Here is a 16945-nt window from a genome sequence, read left to right on the forward strand (position 1 = left end):
TCACGAGAGAGAGAGAGAGAGAGAGAGAGAGAGAGAGAGAGAGAGAGAGAGAGAGAGAGAGAAAATTAGCCCAAGTTAGAGTAAAAATTGCATATTACGTAGTGGATCAATTAACAGAGAGCCTGACATTTAAATATTTATCTACGTGGCGATATTTGGCGCCACAGCTATGAGAGGCTAGCCTAGACTACTAGTAATAACATGGCTTGGCTCTCAGTTGGCAAGAGACGGGGGGAGGAGTAAGTTGCTCTGAGTGGGTAAGGTAGTTTTTGTGTGTGTGTGTGTGTGTGTGTGTGTGTGTGTGTGTGTGTAAAAATAATTGTACTGAGGGCTTCATTTCATTCAAAATAAGGACACTTTTACTTATCACAGTCTTCCATATATACATTTTTTTTTTTTCAACAATTCGAGCTTACTAGAAATAGGATCAGTAATTTAAAGGGTTCCTGCGTTGCTTAGAGGCACATTAATCTGTCTCTGCTATCCCGTGTCCTTCCTGCTTGCATCAATCTACCCCTCTGCTTTCATGTGTCCTTCATGCTTGCATCAATCTACCCCTCTGCTTTCATGTGTCCTTCCTGCTTGCATCAATCTATCCCTCTGCTTTCATGTGTCCTTCCTGCTTGCATCAATCTACCCCTCTGCTTTCATGTGTCCTGCTTGCATCAATCTATCCCTCTGCTTTCATATGTCCTGCTTGCATCAATCTATCCCTCTGCTTTCATGTGTCCTGCTTGCATCAATCTATCCCTCTGCATTCATATGTCCTGCTTGCATCAATCTACCCCTCTGCTCTCATGTGTCCTTCCTGCTTGCATCAATCTATCCACCTGCTCCTATCTATCCTTCCTGCTAGGTCGACAGAGGCAAAGTCCCTAGAGTGTAAATAATCTAAATAAATAAAACGTAAACAGCAAATTTGTACAAGCCTCCCTGCTCAGTTGTACATCATTACATTCCCGGGAGTAGCAATGTGACACCCAGTCCCCTGAGACGTAGTGCACCGGGGCTAGGCTACATAGTCAAGTATATCTGAAGGTGGATGAGCAGCCTACTCCCTTGGTGGCATTACAGTCTTCAAACATCCCCTAACAGACACCTCTTGGGGGATCAGATCTATATAAGGAAGTTACTCCATTTTATTTTATTTTATTTTTACTTCTTGTGTGTCTGCTTCTGGGTATAGGCTTCCCAGTCAGTTCTCAATCTAGACCAAGCTCACCTTAGCTATGGGGTGTGAATGAGTCTCCTTGGTTACTAGTCAAATCAATCCTTCAATCTAGGTACACCTGACCATCAACTGAGCTGAAAGGGGCTAAGGCTTAGGTTAGAACAGAAAGCATTAGTAACAAAGAGAAGAATATTAAAGTATGATGTGAGAATGAATCGCAACGGGAGAATTGTTGCGAAATTTCCAAAGCCGCGCAGACTACAAGCCTCTCACATAACATCTGGCTTGGCTCGCTACAGGTTCGTGATTACAGTGGCTATGAAAGTTTCGTAAGATCCTCACGTTAGCGATTTATTATGTGTGATATGCTTTGGTATTCTCTTATATGGTACTACAGCATCGATACGGACTGCCTTAGCAACGTGCACACACACACACACACACACACACACACACACACACACACACACCTCATCAGCTAATCATGAACAGAGTCGGTAAGAACATGCAAGCTCCATCTCTCTCTCTCTCTCTCTCTCTCTCTCTCTCTCTCTCTCTCTGTTAGTCAACTTTATGAAGCCTTCAAAAAATCCACTGAAGTGAGTTCATTTTACGCCCATAAGATAAATAAACAGATTCGTCAGAAAGAATTTAATATGACAGAGAATCAGAGGCTCATATGAACGAGGACCCAGTGGACTGCAGGCTAAAAATCCCTCTCCTGCAGTCCACCATGATCCTTTCGGGGGATAGGGAGGGGAAAATAACATCCTTCAATACGAAATTTGACTAGTAATGCAGTTTTGATTGGATTTTCTGCTGATGTGGCCCCAAGCTCATCTGTTTGTAAACCCAGTGGACTGCAGGCTGAATATCCCTCGCCTGCAGTTCCCTATCCTTCTTTCGGGAGATAGGGAGTGAGTTGAGGGAAGTTTGTACACACGGACAGCCGAACCACCTAATTATATCAGTGCCATCACGTGAAGGCACCCAAGGATGAAATACGAATGTGATGAATGAGTATATTGTAGTTATCCTGTGATATGTATGGCACTTAGGCACACACACACACACACTGGCGCAGTGGTAACGTTCTCGCTTGCCAACTGGTGGACGGGAGTTCGCGCCTCGCTCAGGTTGCGAAAAGTTTCACTGATGAAGTGGGTGGTTACTGTCCCCCTCGAACAAGGGGAAGGGTGTGTGTGTGTGTGAAGGTCACAGCCTTGCCCTTAGATCGGACTATATGAGCTCTCAGCTCCCTTCCGGGAGGGTAAAAAGCTGACGATCACGACCATCAAGTGATAATGACCGACCCGGTGAAATACACACACAGCCTCAGAGTATTCACGTCAGTTGAGGGATCCCTAACACATTTTCCTAAGCGATTTATTTTGCTTATTACACCATACTGTCTTCTTCTGCTTCACATACAGCCTTCTAATATCTCCATACTCTGCATAAATAACGTACAAAACGATATTAATCAGCCATATCCAAAAATTAATCGCTAAAGATGAAGTGTTAGGGAGCTTCCTTACCCGACGAGAAAGCAGGTCTATGTGGGTATGGAATTTCCTAACACCTCTGCCTAAGCGATTTATTTTGCACATTACACCTCAGTATCCTCTTGTAGGATATCAACGCAAAACTATGTCGATATCAAAAGAGAATGCTGGGAGGAGGAGGAGGAGGAGAAGGAGGAGGAGGAGGAGGTAAAAGAAGAAAATGATGATGATGATGATGATGATAAAGGCACTTTCTTAGTTATGAATAATTCTAGCCTATTAGTTTGTAACTGCACACTACGCGGAATAATCGTTATGTAATTACAGAGAGAGAGAGAGAGAGAGAGAGAGAGAGAGAGAGAGAGAGAGAGAGAGAGAGAGAGAGACTTTTTTTTTTTTTTCCAGAGCAATGATGGGAAAAAGAAATGAAGTTACCCTACTTATGGTGTTGATGGTGATGATGGTGTGTAATGGTGGTGAAGGTGATGATGGTGACAGTGATGTTATCCAGCTCATCCACGACATCATCACTCATCGCGGTTGGGATCATGTCACTCTGCACCTCACACAAGACAATGGTACTGTAAGTCACTACATTCCTTCACTATGCATGCAGTACCCGTCTAACAATGCACTCCTGCCCCCTGTCTCTGTCTATCTATCTATTGCCAGACGCCTTAATCCCGTATGGGGTGGCCATAAACAAATGGCCTCCATGTCGCCCTGTCCCCTGCCATTTAGCTCCCCTCCTCCCAGCTTACATCCCCCTCTCTCATATACCTCTCTACTCCATCCCTTACTTACATACACTCTTCTAGTTAATCTCACTTTCCATCCACTCCACATGGCTAAACCACCCCAATGTATTTCTCTTCACGCTTTTTATCACATGCACATCCACACCACAACTCTATAAATCAAAAGGTAACTGACACTCACAGTCCTCCATATATGCAGCTGGTCTAATCTAGATCTGTCTTTCTTCGTTCTGTACTTCTCTCTGCCTATGATCTCCAGTCTTTTAAACACACTGTATCTATCTTGAAATTATTGCTGGGGAGGTAAGCCTTGATGTGGTGGCATTGATATAGTTGGTCAGGTGTTCTGCTCGGTTATACAAACGTCCCTTACCTTACTCCTTATCCCCCAAAGGTAGATGGTGGAATGCCAGAGAGGAAATTAAGCTTCATCCTACATTCTACTGGGTTCACATTTCAGCTGAACCTATCCCTACATTTACTATTTCTACTGCTCACAATGAATGGATCTTGATTTTGTCTCTCTCGTTTTATTTCTTAGGAAAAGACAAATTTTTACGGGGTTCCAGCCGTTGGTTCTAGCTATCTTAATAATATTTACAGGCTTAGTGACATCAAAACAAGGAGGGAAGTTACTATCAAGACTTGTGTTCTCGCTGTCAGCCGCCATAATGCCCCTCACCCCTCCTACCACGCTCACACTCTCCCTACCAAGACCACAGTAAGTATATCATCTCAGTCACATCAAATGTTGCTGGTAGGTCATGTTCTAGAGGAAGACTGGAACTGAGTATAAAATTATTTGTCTGCCTTAACCCACTTGTGTCTGAAATTTCTACACATGCGTACCACCATTCGCCTACCAGTTCACAATCACACAGCACGTACAGTAGGTCCAGACTTGAACGTTCCCTCCATTCTCAAAACTGAGAATGTTCCCACGTGGCAGATACTCCTTAACTAAGCAGTAATGAATAAATGACCCTCTTCCTTCTGACTGAGTTGCATCATTAGTCTCGTAGTGAAGTAATTATGTTCTGCTCCACAGCACTGGTAATGACAGTGGTGGTGATGGTGATGTGGGTAACGGTGGTGGACAAGTGATGTATCTGAGAGCGCCACATTACAGATCTCAGTATATACTGGTGTGGGATGAGGAAGGATTTGCAGCTGCCTTCATGAACAAGGTAATATGGCCTCACAAGTACTGCTGTTTCAAATCTCTCTTCCTTCCTTTTCTCACACACGTCTGTCAAATCGTTAATGTGAGGTGGGGAGAGGAAGGGAGAGGCCAAGGATGAGATGGGGGTATGGAGTGGAGAGGTATATGAGAGAGGAGGGTGTGAGCTGCGAACAGGGCAGTGAAATGGCAGGGGAGTGGGCGACATGGAGGCAATTTGTTTGTGGACACCCATTACGGGATTAAGGCGTCTGGTAATAGATATATAGATAGACAGACTTTTATCCCAGCAGACAATCTCATTATACCGGTACGGGAAGGTCCATATATAAAGTTCTTCTTTCACTTTCCTCCGTGATTTCTCATGAGTTGTGAAGATGATTTAGCATTACCAAAGTCTATTCTACGTTATTCATTCATATCCTACTCTCCCCCAGGCAAGTGAGTTCGGTCTTTTTACTGATCAGCAAGAGTGGCTGATTCTCCTACCGCTAAACACATCCCTGGCCGCAGTTACTTCAGCACTTCGTAATACTCGCATCTTCGTTGACAGTCAGGTATCTACATCCTATTTGTTGCTGTTGTTGTTATTGCCCCAGGCTCATCTGAATGTGAACCCAGTGGACTGCAGGCTGAAGGTGACATTCTCCTGTACTCCACTCACCTTGTTTTGAGAACAGGGAGTGGCTTTAGAGACATTTGTAAAACCAGGCAGAGGAGCCACCGAGTTATATCTGTGCCTCCACGTGAAGGCATCCCTCTCCAGCACCCTATTCATGTTTTATTCTTACATTTAAATAGAAACTTCACATAATTCAACGTATACTTTCAAAAGGAGGGATGGAGTGGAGTTGTATATGAGAGAGAGGGGTGTGAGCTGGGAGCAGGGCAATGAAATGGCGGGAGACAGGACGACAATGGAGGCGATTTGTTTTTGGCCACCCCTTACGAGATTAAGGCGTCTGGCAATAGACAGACTTTCAAAAGGGAAAAGTAATATAAGAACTGCAAAATGGAATACAGTACTATTTAACAAGGCGGTATCATGCACCTGGCAATTTTATCTTTTCAAGCAGATGATTTTATTCAGCTTTAAAAAGGCTTCCCGACCTCTGAGTGTTAATTTCTGACATTTAATTTCCAAAGTGTGGATGGGTTACTTTGATGGTAAGTGGGAAGGGCGGGGGTGGTGAGGGTAAGGGCTCCTCATAGTGGAGGGGCTTATAAAGGCTACAGAGACCGAGGATGACATGGAGGGATGGGGTGGAGAGGCATACGGAAGAAGGGGATGTGAGTTGGAGAAAGGGCAGCCTGATGGTGAACAGGCAAAACAGAGGGGATTCAACTGTGACCACCCCTACTGGGATTAAGGCATCTGGCTACAGACAGACAGATAGCCCCTCTAATTCCCTCCCCATGCATGCACACACACACACACACACACACACACACACACACACACACACACACACACACAGATACAGAAGACACAGAATAGATACAGAAGACACAATAGTGAAAGGGTGTATAATAATTACAAACAGGCAAGAAACGACTATACAAGAATAAGGAGGGAAGCCCAAAAACAGTTTGAGGAGGATATAATAAATAAAAGTAGTGATCAACCAAAGCTGTTTTACAGCTATATCAGAAGCAAAACCAAAGTAAAAGATATAATACAATCCATTACGGACGAGGGAATCACTTATACACAAGAGAAAGATATTTGTGAAGCACTAAATAAGAATTTCCAATTAGTTTTTACAGAAGAAAAAAATTTTGAGAGGGACTGTGTGGAACACGCATGTCCACACATATTACCAGATATACAAATAGCAGAAAAAGTAATACAGGAGGAGTTAAGTAGATTAGACAGAGGAAAAGCAAGTGGTCCTGATGAAATTTCATGTTGGGTGTTACGAGAATGTGCAAAGGAGTTAAGTAAACCATTATTTTTAATTTTCAAGAAATTCTTGAGTCAAGGGAAACTACCTGATATTTGGAAAAAAGCAAATATAGTCCCCTTATTCAAGAAAGGAAATAGACAAAATCCTCTCAACTACCGACCAGTATCACTGACCAGTGTTGTAAGCAAGGTATTACAAAAACTTATAAGAAAAGCTTGGGTAAATCATCTAGAAGAACACAGTATGATAACAGAAAGACAGTTTGGTTTCAGAAAAGGAAAATCATGTGTTACTAATCTGTTGAGCTACTATGACAGAGTAACAAACACAATACAGGAAAGGGAAGGATGGGTGGACAGTATCTATTTAGATTTCAACAAAGCTTTTGACACAGTACCACACCAAAGACTTTTATGGAAGCTGTACCATCAAGGAGGAATTCGAGGCAAACTGTTTTGTTGGATGCAAGACTTTCTCATAAAAAGAGAAATGAGGACAGTACTAAGAGGAAACTACTCATCATGGAAAGAAGTGACTAGTGGAGTACCACAGGGTTCGGTGCTGGCACCAATCATGTTTTTAGGGTACATAAATGATATAAACAGTAACACTGGAAATGAGAGCTATCTGAATATGTTTGCAGATGATGCAAAAATACAAAGGAGAATTACTAGCACAGACTCTTGTAGGGAGCTACAAGAAGAATTAAATAAACTTCATGAATGGAGTAGTACATGGCAAATGGAATTCAATGAGGACAAGTGTCATGTAATCAAGTTTGGTAAAAGTGGAAAAAGACCTGACTGGGATTTTAAGTTAGGAAATAAAACCCTATACATATCAGAAAGAGAGAAAGACCTAGGTGTGATTATCAATAACAGACTATCTCCGGCTGACCACATCAGCGAGAAGGTACGGAACATGTATACACTGCTTGCAAATATGAGAATAGCATTCACATACATAAATGAAGACATGCTAAGAAGGATAATAACATCATTCATTAGACCAACCCTGGAATATGCATCAATAGTCTGGAGTCCTCATCTCAAAAAGCATATAGACAAGATTGAAAAAGTTCAAAGGGCCGCAACAAGATGGATACCAAGCTTAAGGGACCTAAGCTAACATGTATACACTGCTTGCAAATATGAGAATAGCATTCACATACATAAATGAAGACATGCTAAGAAGGATAATAACATCATTCATTAGACCAACCCTGGAATATGCATCAATAGTCTGGAGTCCTCATCTCAAAAAGCATATAGACAAGATTGAAAAAGTTCAAAGGGCCGCAACAAGATGGATACCAAGCTTAAGGGACCTAAGCTACGAAGAAAGACTAAATAAACTGAATCTACCAACACTACAGGAGAGAAGGAAAAGAGGTGACGTGATAATGCTATATAAGTGCATATCAGGAAAGGAGAAAATAGACATAAATGATTACTTAACATATGGAGAAGCATTAGCAAGAGGACACTGCAAAAAACTGCATAAGAAGAGAGGTGATAAAGACGTAAGGAAATTCAGTTTCCCAAACAGAGCAATTGATCAATGGAATGCACTACCGAATGAAATAGTGTGTGCCAAAACAATTCACAAATTTAAGGATATGTACGATAAATATGGTTTAAGACACGGGACAATACGAGCTTGACTCATTCCTGTAAAGATACAATTAGGTAAGGTAAGAACACACACACACACACACACACACATGCATGCACACACACATGAACATTGCCTCTCATAAATCAAATAAACCTGCCTGAAGGAAGCATGATCAAAGTTTCAAAAGATGTCACAATAATGAAATGTTCCTTCACTCATAGTCATTATTTCCACAGGTGTGGATGTGTTACTACGATGGAGAGTGGACAGGTGAGGGCGAGAATGGTCGGTGGGTGTTAGAGGAGGTGTGGCAGGTGGGGGAGAATGGTGATGGGTGGCAGAGGGGGTTGTGGGGATGGTGGGGGCATCAGGGGGGGCTGAGACCCCTCCCACTCGACCACAAGTATGACCGACGTAAGGACCTGCTTGGCTACCATCTTCGTGTTGCCACTATCAAGGTAATTTCACTTTGGCCCTGGAGAGAGATGCCTTCATGCAGTGGCACTGATATGACCAAGTGGCTTTACTGCCTGGTTATACAAATGTCCCTCAGTCCTTTCTCTATCCCCCAAAAGGAGGACTGTGTGCTGCAGGAGGGCAACTTCAGCCAGCAGTCCACCAAGTTTACATTCAGATGAGCCTGGGGTAACAACAACAACAACACCTACTACCACTACTACTCTGCTACTACTACTACTACTAGTACTACCACTACTATTACTATTACTACTACTACAACAACTAAGCCCCTCTCGGTCCTTTCAGGCAATGCCCTATGAAAGTCTGATAGCGGAGAACCAGCCTCAGAACTTTGGCGAGGGATATGTGGTGGACGTTTGGCACATCCTCCAACAACAACTCAATTTCACGTACGTCACCCTTTAAAATACCCATCTTTAGTCCCTATTCTTGTGGGCTATGGATGTTCCTTGACATTTTTCCATCCATCCATCTATCTATCACCTGTGTCCATCAGTCAACCAAACTATCCACCCATCCATCTATCTATCTGTCAACCTACCTCTTTGTTTATTCATCCCTCCATCCACCCTTTCAACCTACTCTCTAGTCATCCATCCAACCTACCATCCATCCATCCATCCATCCATCCAACCATCCACCTATCTATCAATTCATCCACTTTCTATCTACCTATCTATCTATCTATTTATCTATCTATCCACCAGGTACACAGCCACCAACACCCTATTTGGCTCCCTACAAGATGATGGCAAAACCTGGAATGGGATGGTTGGAATGCTTCAGACCAGAGATGCCGATGTGGCTGTAGCACCTCTCTCCATTACACAGATACGCTCCATCACCATTGACTTTACCATACCCATACAGATGGTCAGGTAGGACTGGCTAATACAGTAATAAGTTGTATAGGTCTTTTTATGAGTACTCCTAGCCAGACTTCAATGTGATCACCACTCTTCCCTGCTACAATATGAACACAAAATAAGACTCACAAACAGCCCACCTGATGGGTTACCTGTTTACTATGGAATTTTATGCTGAGTAAACCATTTCTTAGAGCACGTTCCAATGGCAGATCATGGTAGACACTATCAAACTACCTTATGGCTTAGATCAAATATAACATCTACTGTATTTCTACTCCTCAGCACCCGACTGTACATAAAGCGACCAGTTCTGGAAGGCACGTGGACTCTCTACACCCAGCCTTTTGACTCTTTTCTGTGGCTCATCATCCCTATCTCTGTCCTAGTCTGTGGTCAGTATTACTATGGAATCACTGATAACACTGGCTGTATGATTCATGTTATAATTACCTTTAGTCTCTTTTCATACCCATTGCTAGAGGTTGGTACTTACAGGCAGCCATCATTAAAGTCAGGGATATTTTATACATGACAAGCATTTTTCTTCCATAGTAATGACACTATAAATTAGGAGAAACAGCCATATTGGTTATGTAGGTAATAATGCATCTTTCACAAGCAATTCTTCTGTGATATTCTAATTTCTTAATGCCAAAATAAATACTTGTATGTCAAAAAGGCAATTTACAATGAAAATATACTGTACTGTACACTGAACTATCCTGAGCCATATCATAACAATCCAACTCCCACTACTATACATGGACTGGGTAGGGAACAGAATCAGGGAAAAGGTTGATAGAAGTAGTCTCCCATCACCAAAGATCAAGCTCTGGGTACTTATAGCAATTTCCCACAACTAAACCTCATTCATTTCTACTCAACACAAATACAGGAGACAAGAGAATGCTAATTCATGATTATTGCACCAAGAAATAATTTTGCAAGATATATAGTCATCTAACAATTCCACGGTCAAAGATGCCACTCAAGATGATGATCACGTGCTGTGAGTGTATGAATTTGAATCCCTAAATGGCAATTGCAGGCTTTCCAATCAGGGGCATAGGCAAGTCACCGATTCATAATCTGGACAACAGTAGCCCAACATCAGGCCAATACAACTTACAGGGGTACTATGTCACTAGAATTTATTTTAATACACTGTCCTCCATCCCACATGCAGTGTTTGTATTGTGGGTGTTCAACTGGGTGACAGGACAGCTGGCTGGCAACTCCCACCATATCACCATGGGGGAAGCCTTCTGGATCATCTTCTCTGGTGTCGTACAACAGTGTAGGTCACTTTGAGTTAGTTTATTTTTAGTTCCCCGAATTCTGTTCTTTTTAAATTCCTTGATTTATTTAAGGATAAGGTAAAAATATCATCATAGATTATGTAGTATGGAGTACTGCCATCACGTGAATAAAGCTAAAACATGCAAGAATATATGAAATCTTTCCGTAATTGCAAAAGGAGTGTGTGGTAATCATAGGGGCATTTGTCTTCTTAGTATAATAGGAAAAGTATATGGTAGGATACTTATTGACAGAGTTAGAGAAAGAACAGAGAAATTAGTTGGAGAAGAACAGGGAGGCTTTAGGAAGGGAAGAGGTTGTGTAGATCAGTTATTCATTCTCAGATCTTTAGTGGAAAAGTTTCTAGAGAAGGGAAAGAAGTTGTATGCGGCTTTCATGGATTTGGAGAAAGCATATGACAGGGTGGATAGACTAGGATTGTGGAAAGTGTTAAGAATATATGGAATAGATGGGAAGTTGTTGAATGCTGTGAAGAGTATGTACGATGGTGCGAAGGCTGCAGTGCGTGTGGATGGTGAACTAAGTGAATTTTTCTCTTTGAAGGTTGGGTTGAAACAGGGATGTGTCATGTCTCCATGGTTGTTCAATCTGTACATGGATGGGGTAATAAAAGAGGTTCAAGGTAGGGTAGTGGATGTTGGAGTGGCCCTGGTGAGAGAGGATAGTCTTTGGAAACTCCCTGTACTGTTGTTTGCAGATGATACCGTGTTGTTGAGTGAAGACGAAGGGGAGCTGCAAGGCTTGGTGGATGAGTTTGAGAGAGTGTGTAAGAAACGGAATCTAACGGTGAATGTAGGGAAGAGTAAAGTGATGGTCTTTGAGAGAGGTGAAGTCAGTGAATGTACAGCGAGGTTGGATGGTGAGGAATTGGAAAATGTGAGTACGTTTAAGTACTTGGGTAGTGTGATGAGTAAGGATGGAGGTTTGGAGGGTGAAGTGCTTGAAAGGGTACAGCAGGGAAGAAAGGTTGCTGGTTCTTTGAAAGCAGTGATAAGAAACAGGGAAGTGAGCATGGAAGTGAAAAAGTTACTACATGACAGTATTGTGATACCAACTCTAACGTACGGAAGTGAAGCTTGGACGTTGTTGGAAGGACACAAGTCAAGAGTGAGGGCCGTGGAAATGAGTTATTTAAGAGGAGCCTGTGGAGTCACATGGAGAGACAGGCTGACGAATGAGGATATAAAGGAGCGTTGTGGTGTTGATGTGGATGTGATAGGAAGCATTATGAGGAACACACTGAGGTGGTTTGGCCGTGTGGAGAGGATGGAGGGTCAAAGACTGACGAAGAGAGTGTATGTGAGTGAGGTGGAGGGGGAAAGAGGGAGGGGGAGGCCGAGGATGAGATGGAGAGATGGGGTGGAGAGGTATATGAGAGAGGGGGGTGTGAGTTGGGAGCAGGGGAGTGAAATGGCGGGGGACAGGGCGACTTGGAGGCGATTTGTTTGTGGCCACCCCAAACGGGATTGAGGCATCTGGCAATAGATAGATAGATAGATAGACTACCAGACGAATTTTTCTAGAACACCTGCAAGGGTAGCAAATGGCTAGACAGCACCCCACAGTACATACTATAAATGCATGGATCAACGAAGAAGAAAAACCACATTTCTTTTTCCCTCACATTTCACTAACACAATAAACTAAACACTTCCCTCCTCTGTGAGATATCAGTCTTAAGAATGTACAGTTGTGGACAAGTATATCACTACACTTTCTAGTCAAATAATTCTGAAACTTTTAAACAATATTCTAAAAAGTTGGCTGGGTTCTACAAATCTTGTCACTGTGTTTGGAAAGTTACTGATCACTGCATCATTATTTATTGTATTGAAGTTTATCAGTGTTCATATCCACAATCGTACATGTAAGAATTATTTTTTTCTCATCATAAGCTACAGTAATTGAACCTCTAACCTGCTACTCCACCATCCTCATCTCCTCACTTCCCACTTACACATTCTTTCTATACATTTCCCTTTTACTCCCTACTTTTTTTTTCTCTCTCTCTCTCTCTCTACAGCAACAGTCAATGAACCCCGGCCTGTGTCTGGCAAACTAGTCTTCTTCTCTGGGCTATGGATGGGTCTGATTCTCCTAACCTGCTACTCCGCCATCCTTGTCTCAATCCTCACCACCCGCCAGCCCAAACTTCCCTTCAGAAACTTCGAGGAACTTCTAGAAAACCCAGACTGGAATCTTGGGGTCCGGACAAACACAGCACTGGCAGACTCTCTTGCGGTAGGTTAGTTGGCAGGATAAATAGTGGGTGAAGTGTGATTTGTTAAAGCAAGGGATCACAGCACAGCATATGACTTGAACAAAAATCTTTAACTGCTAATACAGTGCATATCAACGGTAGAAAATGAAGCATCAAGTGTGGTAATTACTTTCATGAAAACCTGCTTTGTGATTATTTTAATCTTTTATCTGGCACAAATCTTTCTTCATATGTTAAAATTGCATGACATAAGTTGCAATACAATATCTAAGCATTCAGTTTCCCTCAAAAGGCCTGAGATAGTTTTCTAATTATCTTATAGTGCATTATTCTCTTCTACTTTCAGCACACCAGGTTACTTATGCTCTTTCCTGTAATTTTCATCCCACCCATTTCATCATCCATTTCTCTTGTTTCTACACCCATTTCTTCTTGTGTGCATCTACTCTCTCTTCCACTTTTAACAATCTTTCCCCCTCTTTCCTGTGTTCTTCCTCCCGCCTAATTTATTATCTACTTCCCCTGACCCTTTATCAAGCTTGCTACTACAAGAAAAATCCATTCAGTTCCAGAAAGATGATTGGTAGTTTTTTTCTGTCTTGCCAAAAAAATCTTCCTCTTTTCTTTATTTCTTTTTCTCCTCCTCAAATATACTCAATCTCCATCTTGTATCATCTTGTATTTTCCCTACTACCCAACTTATCTTCCTCTTCTCCTGATTTCCCTTCCTATTTATGTCTTGTTTTTTTCTTCTTCCCCCAGCTGGCCCCCCCACATTCCTCAATGAGGTTGTCATGGGAAAGGTTTGTTGGGAAGGACCCAATCAACAACCTGCCAAGTAACAATGATGATGCCTTGGCTAGTGTTCTCAAAGGTAATGATTGTATTACAGTATCAATACAAAGATTCTCCTGATAATTTATAATATGTACATCTCTCCTGATCATTTATGCCACTACCGCTTCTCATATACCATACATAATTCATATTCAAAACATCCTTAATTTACCTCTTCTCCCAGACAATGAGCAACATAAACTATAAACCTCTGTATACATTATTGCTGCCCATATCTCCATTTCAACTGATATTGCATGTTACACACTGTACACGAAATATATTCAACTGGTTCTTGGTCTACTTCTTTTTCTCAAGTGCAGCATATACTTTTACCCTCTGTATACATTACTGTTGCTCATCTCTCCTTTACTAACTGTTATTGCATGTAACATAATAAACCAGCATATTAAATGGGTTCTTGGCCCACATCTTCTTCCAAACAAAATGCATTCTATAAAATTTCTCTCTGTATAAGTTATTCCTGCCCGTTTCTTTACCTTATTCCTTGCTTCCTCTCACCCTAGTTTTATTATCATTACTAATAATCCCCACCATGTAAGTCCTCTTTTTTTGCCTATACTGTAAAGAATATATATAGAGCACAGTTGTAATTTATTTTTATTTCTCCATTTCACCATCTATTCCCCAACAGGAAAGTATGCCTTCTTTGCTAACAAGGAGTACATCATCTACCGCCTGCAGCGTAAACTACCACTAGCACAGGCTATGGATATTGTGGACACCAAGACAGACTTCCTAAAACGTGGCATTGGTTTTGGGCTACAGAAGCGATCACCCTATAAAAAGCTATTTAACCATGTGTAAGTTGGCTGTACAGGAAGGTTTCTATTGTGCAGCTTAATGCTGTCAGTTGTTGGTGTTACTATTAACCCAGTGGATTGTAGGCTTAAGCCATTTTTTTTTCTGCAATCCACCATTGTCTGAGGGAGAGGTAAGTGGTTGAGGGACATTTACAGTATATAAACAAGCAATTCACCCTCACAGGTATATCAGTACCAGTATATTGAGGCATCCCTCTCACTTAATAAAGTACTGTACCATGAGATTATGCCAAAACCTACCTCAGCTGTCTGGAATATTGTAGTCTAGCTTTGGGGGATAGATTTTTTTTTTCTTTCTTTCTTTTTCTTTTTTTACTGATAAGACTATCAGTACTCCATGGGGTAATAATTCAATCAGATGTATAAAAATTTTAGCTCCAAAAATTACTATATCTTTCTCCAGAAGCTAGCTATCTAAACACAAATCAGCTTCCTGTTCTCATAATTAATTCCAGACACTGTCTTTACCAGCCTAACCAAGATGACACAAAAGGGTCACTTGAACCGACTCAAACGAAAATGGTGGCCCAACATTGACCGCGACCCAGAAGCTGAGTATCCATCACCGGGCTTCAAAGAGGTACAGTATGCTTCTTCCACTGTTGTAATAGTACTGTAGTAGTAGTTGCAACCCCAGGCTCATTTGAATGTGAACCCAGTGCATGGCTAAAACTACACTTCTCCTACAGTTTGCTGTCCTCTTTTGGGGGGATGAGGAGGAAAATTAGGGACATTTGTATACCTACACAGTGGAGTCACCTAGTAGTATCAATGCCACTGCATCAAGGGAGCTCTCTCCAGCATCAAAAGCCCTCCAAATAGAAGCAATGCCTCAGACTCTCTAAGTAAGGAGTTCATGGTATAAAACTGCATCAACATACTGTAGATCTTCCTGTCACAAACAACCATATTTTTAAAACTGAGTATGCAAAGATGTAACCAAACCTCTAATTTTTTATGGTAATTCATGGAACACTTGTAATTACTAAATGTGATCAGTTTGCACCTCACATTACCAGGTGTATGAAAAAAAATAAAAAATAAAACTCAGACATGTTCTATCATCATATGCTTCAGAAAATATAATAAAAAAACTGGGGCTTGTCTAAATCTCCATGAGCTCAGTTTTAGTACTACTAGCATTAATCCTAACCATTTTGTCCTCCTGCCCCCATCCCAGGTCTTCACGCTGTATCTGATCTTGGGAGGGGGATGTCTATTGGGGGTGGCTTTGCTGTTGGCCGAGTACTTAGTCTACTCTCGTTCTCCCCCATCCTCCGCCACAAAAGAGAGAGAGACTACACTCGATACGTGGATTGAATAGCTTAATCCCTGTTATCTGATGCCGTCTTTTTTACCCAAGTCTTATTACCATTAGGTAATTTCTTGAATTTAAGAGGTGCATTATGAACAGGAGGGGTTAGGAAAAGCCTTAATTTATCTTTTCACTGCTAGAGATTTTTCCCATAGTGATACAATCACCTGGAGGTAAAAAGAATAAAGTAGAATAATCACCAGAATGAATACCTTAACAGCTGCTACGTGACTGACTGGCTATGGCTGAAAGGGTACTCTTGTTGTTGATATATAGACCTGGATGGGTAACTAATGACTAACTGATCAACAGGCTATGTCTGACCTAATCCTAAAAACACAAACCACCCTCACTGACCAAAAAATGCCTCTACTCACCTACATACAAAAACTACCAAACTTTCAAAACATACGAACTTAATCAGCAAGAGCGGACATTAAATACACCAACCACGCTCAGTGAATCTTTGACAAGAGACTCATCTGCCTTATGAGTCATGTATATATTAATTGAACTTTCATCAACAATGGAATGAGCTTAACACAACTACAGTGCCATTATCACCAAAACAATAAAGTATGTGTTTCTGCTGCCCAACACATCAATTATGCTACAAATGTCACAACACTCCAAGTTCATCTATATACAGTATATACTGTATGCCTAATTCTTTATCAATACTTTCATACGGTACCATAAAAATGCATAAGTACACTACAGAATAGAACTTCACCTTCATCATAACCACATCAACCCAGTAATTCTTATCAAAATTTAAAAATCTGTATGTACAGTATAACGTTTCAACTTTACCAACATCCACATCATTATCTCAGTCAAAACTTAAAAAAAAAAAATCCATTAGTACAATAAATACAGGCAATATCCATTGGCAATTACAAATAACAGTGTCTGGTAAG

At 41.4% G+C, this 16945-nt stretch overlaps 2 protein-coding genes across 2 annotated transcripts in view; one reads left to right on the forward strand and one right to left on the reverse strand.

The window, feature by feature from the left end:
- Nucleotides 1–16945, reverse strand: part of LOC145398078 (hemicentin-1-like) — a 127668-nt gene that overhangs the window by 51979 nt on the left and 58744 nt on the right. The gene's annotated exons all lie outside the window — the stretch shown is intronic.
- LOC145398202 (glutamate receptor ionotropic, kainate glr-3-like) lies at nt 3204–16034 on the forward strand. Its single transcript, XM_080271156.1, has 14 exons — nt 3204–3254; nt 4038–4155; nt 4483–4621; nt 5052–5171; nt 8375–8596; nt 8904–9007; nt 9326–9496; nt 9770–9879; nt 10674–10784; nt 12831–13048; nt 13791–13902; nt 14521–14689; nt 15182–15290; nt 15891–16034. Exons 2-14 carry the CDS (start codon nt 4106–4108, stop codon nt 16032–16034), a joined length of 1779 nt encoding a protein of 592 aa, XP_080127282.1. The 5' UTR covers nt 3204–3254; nt 4038–4105.

Source organism: Coenobita brevimanus, chromosome 44, assembly GCF_032717465.1.
Source record: "Coenobita brevimanus isolate Jiangsu-jjx chromosome 44, ASM3271746v2, whole genome shotgun sequence".
Lineage (NCBI taxonomy): Eukaryota > Metazoa > Arthropoda > Malacostraca > Decapoda > Coenobitidae > Coenobita > Coenobita brevimanus.